Genomic DNA, 10,185 nt, shown 5'->3' with positions numbered 1-10,185 from the left:
GTTGTGAATATCGTTAACATGCGAAGATGATCTTCGAGCATGTACGCTGCAACAGAAAATTGGAGAGCCAGTAGCGATCGCGTCTGATCGTGAAGTTCTTCAGCGAGTGATAGGGCATTCGAGATAAGAAGGATCTCCCTTTGGTCCTGTATCTCGATGGGTATCTTCAAGGAGGTCAGTAGTTTGGGGTAGCATCTTTGTGTCTCACGGAGGAGGTTTGCGTGGATTTTTGTACGCCGGTGAACAATGTGCACTTGCGCGAGGACCTTGGAAAGCTCGTGCATCTTCGTCTCAGACCTAAACAGTATCGCCTCCACCTCGTCCAGCCGCTCGGCGTACTTGTAGTTGACACTCTGCACGCTCATGGTGGTGCCGTGAACGATACGACGCACGACCCCGACCCATGTCTCGCCCCGAAGTTTGCTCGTTGCCCAGTTTCTCAGCATGTCCTCCAGAAATGGCACCCGGTAGCGGTGCACTGTCACCACGCGCCAGTGCACGTTTCGGCGGTGCCCCTTCTCCTCGTCCTCCTTCTCACCCGCCATCTCGGTCGGCGGGCAGTCTTCCTTCAGCAGGAAGATGTGGAGGCGGTCCGTCAGCTCCGTTATGGTTGCGTGCGCGGCAACCCAGCGCCTCTCGTTGCGGCCGGCGAGGGCCCTGTTGCGCCCGCTGCGCACACGGGCCTCGTCCACGTCACGGAGGACCTCATCCTCGTCATCGCGCATTTCGAGCCCCTTCTCACGGCGTGCCCTTTCATCGCCAGTCACACGGAAGTCCTTCACTTTTTCGTGCAGAAGCGACGAGAGCCAGCGGGGGTTCTGCTGAGCGCAGCGCAGTGTTAGGCTTGCCCAAGTTTCCTCAACGTGCACAAACGGCATTGGACGCTCGCCCTGGGCAACTTTCGCGATCATGTCAGGCGGCAGTTGCCAGTTGCGCAGCGCCTTCATTGCGTACTCCACGAATTCGCCCTCGCGGAGGAAAGAGTTTTCAGCCCACGCATGTGTGCGTCCAGACACATCCAGCCAACGCACACCAGCGCGTGTTGAAACCTCTGTAATGTTGATCAGCTGGGCATCACTCTCATGCTGCTTTCCACGTTGCCTGGTGGGAATATGTGGGGCACTCTCCGGTGTCGGCTTCTCATCATAGCGACCTGCCTTTTCCTTGCCAGTCTTCCCTACCGCCGTGTTGCTGTTATCGTTGTTGTTGTTGTTGTTGTCGTTGCTGCTACGGCTGCTGCTGCTGTAGTAACGCAGTGTACCCCTGTGGCCAGTGATCGGGAGGTACGTCACGAAAGGGACTGTGAGGCCCCCACTTACACGCCGCATGAGAGGTCCGCAGTCGCAACACGACGCCTGTAGTGAAGGCGTTACGTTTACCTCCCCGCACCTTTTTTTTTTTGGAATTCAGAATGTGGACTCGTTCGCACACCCTCCACGTACCACTGTGGAGGAAGAAGAGCTGCCAGTTTGAGGCGACTGGCAAAACTCCGCTCTTACGAGAGATATCCCTTCTTACACTTTGCACCTTCTACACTTTCGTTTTGTTTCTACACAATTGCACACTAAAGAAGCAGCACAAACAACAAACAAGTAGAACCAAAGTGAGAACAATAATAAATACAGCAAAAATATACAATACACAATATGCACACCAAAAATAATAATAATAATAATAATATGAGAGCGACAACAACAAAAGGGGAGAACCGCTTGTTGGTACGAGGAAGTAGCCAACGATGCTTGCGCCAACGAGAGGCACACTATCCACTAGTCCCCCGGTAAGTTCTCATGCCCCCGTCCAGCTCGCGCTTGTCGATAAATCTTCTCAAGCCGCTGTATTTCTTTCCTCTCCCTTTCCCGCTTTAGATTTATCTCCTCAGATTCTTCGCGCAGCATGTGCTGATTCTTTACGAGGTACTCGTCAATTGCGTCATGCTCCACGATCGAGATAAGGTCGAAAGGCAGAAACCCGTATCGAAACAGTGCGTTGGGGCGGTTGATGGCAAAGTTGTAATGCCGACAGATCTCCTGCCCGGGTTCGATGCGGGTGAGGGAATAAATTGTGATGGCACCCTTCCCGGCTGTGACACGGCTCGGGCCGACTCGGATACCGCAGTTGGGCCGGTTCGAGTGGTTAACAAGATCCAGCAGCGGCACCAGACAAACCACCGCCGGATCCGGCACCTTCATCCACCGGCGCACGGAGCGGCGAACGCGACGCCAAACCGCAGCGCCGTCATAATAGTCTAACGGCGGCATATGCTCCGCCCGTGCCAGCACCAAACGTGCAATACGCCTATATGTGTCCACTGTGAACGGGGGTTGGAACCTTTCATGAATTGCAGTGATGTTGCGATGGAGCATCTTTGTCATTTCCTCATAGCTCTGTCGCTGCCATGTGTCGAGCGCCATGCCATACATACCAAAAATAAATTGTTCGTTAAAGTCCTCATCGTCAATCATTCGCGCCCAAGGCATAGCACCACCTTGCAGAATTTGCGTAATGCGCTCCACGTCCTCCGCGCTCTGCGCATGCGTAATATCAGGAAGACTGGAGATAATGGCGCTAAACTGCAGCCCGAGGTAAAACTGCGGCGCCATCACCTTAAACTCCTCGTCACGCACCGCATTGCGAACGTCAGTCAGTGTCACATGACGAAGTGTGTCAGGTTTAGTATTGATGTTTTCCGTCGTGTACAAGCTCATGAGCGGGATGGTGGCGATGGGTTGATTCGCCAACACAGGCTTGCTGTTGTTGGACAGGAACAATCCCCGCACCTGCGAGGAACGCACACCAATGAAGGTCTCATGGTGGAGTGTGATGCCGAAGTGGTTGCGGCAAGCCTGGTAGAAGTCCCGTGGGAGCGTCGAGGTTGCTCCATACAACTCCTTGCCTATACAGGCACAACGAGAAGTCGGCGATAGCATACTGCAGTAACTGTTCCACTTTGCTAGCTCCCCTACCTTTGGGCGTCTCTTTGCGGCGCTCCACGTGTCTTTACCGCCCTTTCATCACCGTGATAACATTGACATTAGGATTTTCATCAGTAGTAATCGTTTGAAAAGAAGAGGATAAGAAGAATTTAAAAANGGGGGGGAGGGGGTAGGAGCGAATATGTGTATTGTGAAAAACAAAGAGCATAATTTATTTCACCGGTATGTGCCGGGCTCTGCTCCACCGCAAACGAAACGAACCGAGCAGCCGAAGAACACGCGATTTAAGATATTTCAACTTAGCCAAACACAGGGAAACAACAGATAGAAAACGTTGTCTTCCGAAACCCTTTATCTCATCACGAGGGCAGGGGCTGGTACGACAAATCAACAATCAGTGCGACATGATCTGACGGGTACCGCTTGTTCGGCAGCGCGACATCCTCCGCGAGTTCGCTCTCCGGTGGAATAGGAATCGTGCGCACAACCAAGAGTCGCGCTGGAGCAAAGAAGACATAGTCAATGACCTCGCGGAACGTCATCGTGTAATTAGTCCACGGCATGTCCGGGTCCGTCAAGCCATATGCGTCGGCAAGCTGTAGTGGGGCGAGGAGGTCATGTTTAAAAGCTTTGAACGGCGGCTGATGCCCGGCCTGGATGCTTGGCGGCGGTGGCGTTGATGTTGCGGTCGTTGTTATTGTTTTTGTTTCTGCTGCCGCCGCCACTGAGCCAACGTCCTCATTAACTTCTTCCTCCGCGTCAACACCAAGCATCCGGTCGCAGCCCCAGTAGAAGAGCTCTCCCTTGTTCCACGAATGATGCGTTGCCTCCGCCCGACCTGTCGTTGCGAGTTTATAACCACCTGTCGTGTGTGTAAAGTTAAAGTCTCCACAAAGAACCACAGGACACTGCGATTTGCTGAGAAGCTTTAGCTTGTATAGGAGCATATATGTCTGTAGCATACGTATGTGACACGCGTTAGCATGATAGAAGAGGTGTGTGTTACCGACAAGCAGATCTTCCCGAGTATGGAGATCCTTCAGCACCAGAACCGTGCCAATGGATGTGATATTCTCGAGAGCCTCCTGCAGCTCGGCGTGATCTGCTACCTGTGCAGCCAGTTCAGGGTGGTCCTGCTGCAGTGTAGCCCAGTTGAGGGAAAACTCGTGTAAATTTTGCAGGCAAAATCGGCTGCTTCGCCAGAAGCTTGCACAGCCCTCCCGCACTCCCCCACTCTTGTTGGTGTAACGCCCTTCGTAACCGTGGTGACGCAAGACACGCTCAAAGTATTGGTGGTATACCTTCTTCCCACATTCCTGAAGACAAATCAAATCTGCATTATATGCTAGAAGTTCCTGTACAATACGTACCTGTCGGTATTCCAAGGCCAAGACAGCGTCTGTCGCGAAAGGGTAGATGCGCCTTTTTGCAGACCCTGTACTGCAGAACTCATCGTGGAGCACATTGTACGTGACCGTCCTGAACACTGGTGCCTCTACCGGCTGTTTCGTGTGGCGCCATCGGTCAGCAGAGGGCAGTGCGCTGAGAACAGGCGGTAAATCCACCTGCGTCCAGAGGTCGGAGTCCGAACTCGGCGACACACGCAACAGCAGCGACTTCCCCAATTGCTCCTCAGACGGCGTGAAGACAGCATCCGTCGAGATTACACGCAACGAAGTCTTATCACCTGATTCAGCACTGCGCACGCACCACTCGTGGCGAACATCAACCTCCGATGTAAAAAGTGCAGTGATGCCGGAGCAGACAGCTGGTACTCCAACATACAGTGCGGAAGGAGGCACAACTGAAGTGATAGTCGGCACGTTGTACTTGACTTCCAGAGTCATCGATCCAATCTGCAGTAGCCTTGCAAGCTTCCAGAAAATCTTGTTAGGTACCGAGGTATCCAAACTTCGTAGCTCTATTCTACTTGGTGTTGATGTTTTTGCTTCCGATGCCGTGTCTTGTTCCTTCTCCACCTGACGCTCCTCATTTTCTACACCGAGAACTTCAATGGTCTCACAGTTCTTGAGTATCTCCTCCCTCGTCGTCCGTTTGCTACTTTTATTCCCCTTCTGCTGTGCTAGGAGGATCTGGAGGCGCTCGATTGTTTTGCTTGCCATCTCATCTTGATCTCTCGCCATGCTCTTCTGCCAGACGGGAGCCAAGGGGCTTCCTAGCTGAATGCAGAGGTCCAATGTGACGATGGCACTGTTCACTGGGTGCAGCACGACGACCGTGTTGGGCTTCCGTGCCATTCGTGTAACAGTCGCTGACTTTGGTTGGGAAGCGCCTGATACAGAGGAGGCGGGGACGAGTCTCACTTTTGGCTTTCTAAAAACACGCGTGAGCCGCAGAATGCTCCCCGTGGACCTCCACAAGACGAGTGTGTTTCGAAACGTTGTAAAGTGCTGCTGCTGCTGCTGCTGCTGCTATGAATGTGACAACTGTCTGTGAGGGCGACAATGCAGCCTTTCCTCGTCCACTACCACGTTGTAAACCAAATAACACCCCTCAAACCCTTCCCCTGGAGAATAAATTGAGAGGAAGTGAGAGGACAAATGTACTGATGTATAAGTATGTAAAACAGACGCGAAGGGACAGAGGCTCTTTTTGTTCTCTCCTCTTCCTCTGTGAGTCCATTTGTGTGGTATGTGTGTGGGAGTTTGCTTGTTTGACTGGCGCAGCGCCACCAAGCTACTGCGTGCCCCCCCCCATGATGTCACGACGCAGCTGGGGCTGTGCGGTTGCGGAGATCCAACGCGTTGGCCCAACACGTCTCCTCCAGCTTATTCAGGTCACGCAGCATCGGTACAATGTAGATATGCCAGCCACGTCGGCACACGTGGCACATCCAGCACACCATCGCCAGCACCGAAACCGCCATCAGTGACGTCATCGTCACGTTGAGCTGCAGAAAGAGGGGTAGATCGAACGGTACCGTCACCGACGACCGCAGCTTCCCCCTGGCGCCCAGACTGTAGAGCGACACAGTGCCGTCACCGAACGTCACCATCGCAGCCAACAGCACGGCGAGGCAGGCGATCCCAAAGAGCGCAAAGGCCAGCGGGTACCACACAAGGCGGTGCCGCAACAAAGGTAGCGCCGCACTGATGACGTTGATAGCGATCATCAGCGTAAATAATGGGCCCAGTGTCTCCGCTACCGTCATGATGGCAAGCTACTAAAGGAGAGCATATTTAAAGGAAAAAAAAAGGAGAAAATGGGACAGGAGAATGAAGGCCCACTTTCCACTTTGTTGTTTACTGCCCTTTGTGGATAGATTTATTTTTATTTATTTATATCGTTTGACTTCCTGTTTCGCGATATGCCGCTACACAGTGTGTCACACCACAACACCTCCGTCATCTCACCACTTTCACAAACAACTGGAGACACGCACATACAGATGCATCCGACAAACAATCTTCTTCTTGTCGTTCCAATTTTCTTCGTCTCTCAGAATAAAGCCTGAAAGAAAGAGTTAAAGAAGGACGAGAGTCAATTGAAGAATCAAGTATTACAGGACCTACGGAAGAAGAGCCGCTGCGTCTCTATATGCAATGAGCGTCACCCATCTCATCACTGAAACGTGAAGAAAGGTCGACTTCGCTGCTACTTGTGCAGCTCACCCTCGTATGCTTTTGTATATGCATGTATTTGTATGTGTATATATGTGTGTGTGTTGCAACTGCAACACACGTGTCGCCATATCTTACCGGATACTACCTTAACCTTATCACATCCTTTTTTTTCTGTTCGTTTCTTTTCTGCTGCTGTTTGCTCCGCAGAGGACTCATGCTGCGCGTCGATCGGCTCCGGGGGCGCACTGCTCGTAGAGCATATCCTCCAATGCATCAATCGTCGTTGGTAAACCTCCCATCGGAAGACGCAGAATAAGCGGGCCACCAACGCGCCCTGCTGTTTCTTCCGTTGCCTCTTCCGCGCCAATCACCGGGTACGGCTGCGGCGCCACACGCCCCACCACAAACGGGTCCTCCACGTCAAAGAACATGCAGAACCTGGCGAGTTCATTCACCTTGTAGCCGCGGTCCAGGTGCGAGGAGAAGACGACACAGCGCGACGGGTCCACATGAATCTTCTCCGCGGCGCGCAGGAATAGATCAACGTGAGGGCGGCTCTTGATGTGCCTGTCGTACGCCTCCTCGCCGTCAATGCTAGCGAGGAACAGCGGCATCACATCGGGATTGTACTGCATCAGCGCCTTGAGGCTTCGACTGTACGTCACCACTGCGAGGGCAATACCATTGTCAGCAAGGTCTTTCAGCAGCGTCCGCATCGACGCACTTACCCGCGGCATCTCACGCGACAATATCTCCGCCATTTCCGCCACCTTTGCGTTCGCTAAGCCGTAGCGTGTCTCCACGATCTCAGCGTCGTCGGGGGAGCCTAACTCAATGTCGATGCCGCGGTCAAGCAGGACGTTGTGAATGCCACTAAACGCAATTTCACGATGCTCGGCCTGGTAAATGACCTTCTCAACGAATTCCTCCGCTGTTAAGGGATGTATTTCTCGGAGGTGGAGGGTTCGGTAGTTCTCAAAGAGCGCCTCTAATGTATTGTTCCACGCCACATAATTGATATCCATGATGTCATCAAAGATTGATTCGCAGAGAAAGACGGCACCGTCAAACACCCCTTGTCTGCTGCAGAGCAGCCGAGGGACACTCACTTGCCTTTTGGTAGCGCAATGACGGAAACCAACGTGGAGGTGGATCCGATGTCCATTTCCGTGCACAAAACGAAGGCTGTCTCCCGAGATGAGTTCGTATGTGATCTTGTCTGTATCAATTGTAGTGCGCATTGTCGCCCCGTGCCAAAATACCGTAAAGCTTACAGCACTCAATCCCGCCGGGAAGCAGGGGTCTAGGTGAAGGTTGCGATTCCACAACCGAAGGCCACCAATGCCGCAGGCAACCGCAAACCATGAGGACGACATGGCGCCAAAATCAAGTCCCTCCTCTGCAGTGTAGATGAGGTTGTCCAAATCAAGGCTCAGCAATGAGCGCAACAGTGGCATACCGTGAGCAAACGAACCATTGACATTAAACTCCATAGCCGCGACGACCCCTAGTGACTCCGGGGAGTCATATGTGCAAAGAGGCTCGTAGTAGGCCAAATTCCGAACAAAGTCTCCTTTTTCAAATTCATCTTGGTACAACAACATACCTAAAAGTACCTCAGGGATATCAACGACTTTGTGACAGAATATCGCAAGTGGGTGATAGTTCATCGACAATGGATGTTTCGGACGTTCGCCCTTCCAGTCCTTTAATGTGTGGAAATGGTCGTGTACGAGGTACACACCGAGGTGGTCATTGCGGCGAATAACGATACCATCCGAGGTGGCCTCAAAATTTTGAAGCTCATCCTTGTCCATGTCAATCTGTTTCAACAAGCGCAATATCGCATCTTCTCCTATAATTTCGCGTTGTCGTTCAAAAAGCTTCAGAGCTTTACGAAGATGCATCTTCGCGGATAGGTGAATGTAGAAATTTCCAGAGGCACTGCCATTGTACTCATCAGGGCCTGCAATATTATCTAGACGAAACACTGCCTCATTTTCCACCCACTCACCTAACTGTGGCCACACTCGTGCTGTCTCTAGCATTAGTTCCAAAAGCCATAAACGGTCCCTGTTGTCAATGTCTTCTACTGCTGTGAAATACATATTGATGACGTATCCAATTTCAGCATTTACGTGCAGCCGCGCATGGTTGACAGTACTGTAATGCCGACACTCAGTTCCCTTAATAGTACTACGTGGGAAAACAGCACCATGATTTAAAGAGATACGGTGTGCGTTCTTGCGTGCCTGTGGAAGTAGCAAGTATAAACTTCTGATGAGTTCCAAAGCGTGCGGTGGTGACGTGAATGTGTAGAAGATGCCGTGGTATAAATACTGTTGAAGATCACATAGAAGGTTCGTCTTCGTTGCTGAGTACCCCCTGCGTGGCATACCATTATGCAGGTTACAGGATACACAAAACAACCTAAAGCCATTATATAAAAGGGCAAGACGCATACGATTTGGCGTTAATTCCTCTTGCAGTTGCAAATCAATATGAAAACTGCTCCAAAACTTGTCGAGCATGTCGCGTTGCTGTGATACTATGTCCGACATGGATGGAAACGGGCGTGGAGGTGGCACACTGTCAGTATGATGACGAGCCAAAAACGTCAGTGTCACCTGTTTCGGTACATTTTCCGCACTAAGGGTGAAGGGAAATCTCTTCCTAAAGGAAATATATCGGCCCTGAGGGGGAACAAAAAACGATGGGGGGCGCGTAGCGAAACCCGGGTCGCTCTCACTGTCACTCATGTATGGTGCCGCTGCAAAAGGTCGATCGTGGGGAGAGAAGGCACTGTCCTCTGTGTCACACAATACTTCCAGCTCCGGTACGATCTTTGAGGAGTTTGTACCATGGTCCACGACGCACGTGACCTGTGAGACTGTGTTTACCACCACACCTGATGAACGCGACTGCACCAATATGTCATCACTAGATTCTCCCCGTAGAAGTGACCATTCCTCCAAATCCACTCTAAGTGTTACGACAAACTCGACCAAGTAGGTTGGAGAGTGTTCTTCATTACAGCCCACATCCAAACTATCTCTGGTGTGGGCAGAGGTGGACGTATAACCCAACGGCACATCACCAAGCGAGGAGTTCAGAGAGAAACCACTGTACACGATATCCGCTCCCCATAAGTCTAGCTCATTCAGGGAAACTACGCGACGGTACGACCCGTCAAACATGAGTCCACCATCCCCGCTAATCACATCGTGGCAGTTACTCCGATACACTGCATCACGTAGACCGAGACGCCGTATCGGCATAGCCCTTAAAGTGCCGGACTCGCCATCAATGAGGCAGTCAAGGTCGACACCACATATCGTTGCTCCAACCTGCATCTCTTCCGGCAAAGCCTCACTATCAATATAGGTGTCGAGTGGCACACTGTGGTATGCCCCGTTCATGAATACACTCGTTTCAAAAAGGACGGTCTCGGACTCACTGCGGTGACGAACACCCACGTACCCGTTGGTGCCGTACATAATACCATCTGTTACACTACTCGAGACGTACGCCGCGGCGTCTGTTCCTTGTACAATATCCCAGTCATCCAATAAGAATATGGGTCGCTTGGGGACATCGTAATCACGTGCCAAGACACTTCGACGACCGACCACCATGCGTTTACGCCTATATTTTATCTTTTTTTT

The 10,185-nt window shown here is 51.8% G+C and overlaps 5 protein-coding genes across 5 annotated transcripts; all 5 read right to left on the bottom strand.

Annotated features, from left to right (window-relative positions):
- Nucleotides 1-2: 2 nt before the first annotated feature.
- Nucleotides 3-1,328, bottom strand: DQ04_02771070 (hypothetical protein; the record flags this gene model as incomplete). The annotated part of the gene is made up of 1 exon (XM_009312208.1): nucleotides 3-1,328. A coding segment is annotated over one exon (1,326 nt), but the record flags the coding sequence as incomplete, so codon positions are not given.
- A 441-nt stretch (nucleotides 1,329-1,769) lies between these two features.
- On the bottom strand, nucleotides 1,770-2,930 carry DQ04_02771060 (hypothetical protein; the record flags this gene model as incomplete). The annotated part of the gene is made up of 1 exon (XM_009312207.1): nucleotides 1,770-2,930. The coding sequence occupies one exon, from the start codon at nucleotides 2,928-2,930 to the stop codon at nucleotides 1,770-1,772; it is 1,161 nt and encodes a 386-aa protein (XP_009310482.1).
- Nucleotides 2,931-3,295: 365 nt separating this feature from the next.
- On the bottom strand, nucleotides 3,296-5,194 carry DQ04_02771050 (2,5-phosphodiesterase; the record flags this gene model as incomplete). Its single annotated transcript, XM_009312206.1, has 1 exon — nucleotides 3,296-5,194. One exon carries the CDS (start codon nucleotides 5,192-5,194, stop codon nucleotides 3,296-3,298), a length of 1,899 nt encoding a protein of 632 aa, XP_009310481.1.
- Nucleotides 5,195-5,658: 464 nt separating this feature from the next.
- DQ04_02771040 (hypothetical protein) lies at nucleotides 5,659-6,108 on the bottom strand (the record flags this gene model as incomplete). Its single annotated transcript, XM_009312205.1, has 1 exon — nucleotides 5,659-6,108. The coding sequence occupies one exon, from the start codon at nucleotides 6,106-6,108 to the stop codon at nucleotides 5,659-5,661; it is 450 nt and encodes a 149-aa protein (XP_009310480.1).
- A 624-nt stretch (nucleotides 6,109-6,732) lies between these two features.
- Nucleotides 6,733-10,155, bottom strand: DQ04_02771030 (glycosyl hydrolase; the record flags this gene model as incomplete). Its single annotated transcript, XM_009312204.1, has 1 exon — nucleotides 6,733-10,155. The coding sequence occupies one exon, from the start codon at nucleotides 10,153-10,155 to the stop codon at nucleotides 6,733-6,735; it is 3,423 nt and encodes a 1,140-aa protein (XP_009310479.1).
- Between the last annotated feature and the right edge of the window lie 30 nt (nucleotides 10,156-10,185).

Source organism: Trypanosoma grayi, assembly GCF_000691245.1.
Source record: "Trypanosoma grayi strain ANR4 Tgr_277_V1, whole genome shotgun sequence".
In the NCBI taxonomy this organism is placed as follows: domain Eukaryota; phylum Euglenozoa; class Kinetoplastea; order Trypanosomatida; family Trypanosomatidae; genus Trypanosoma; species Trypanosoma grayi.
This window is presented reverse-complemented; position numbering and strand designations above follow the sequence as displayed.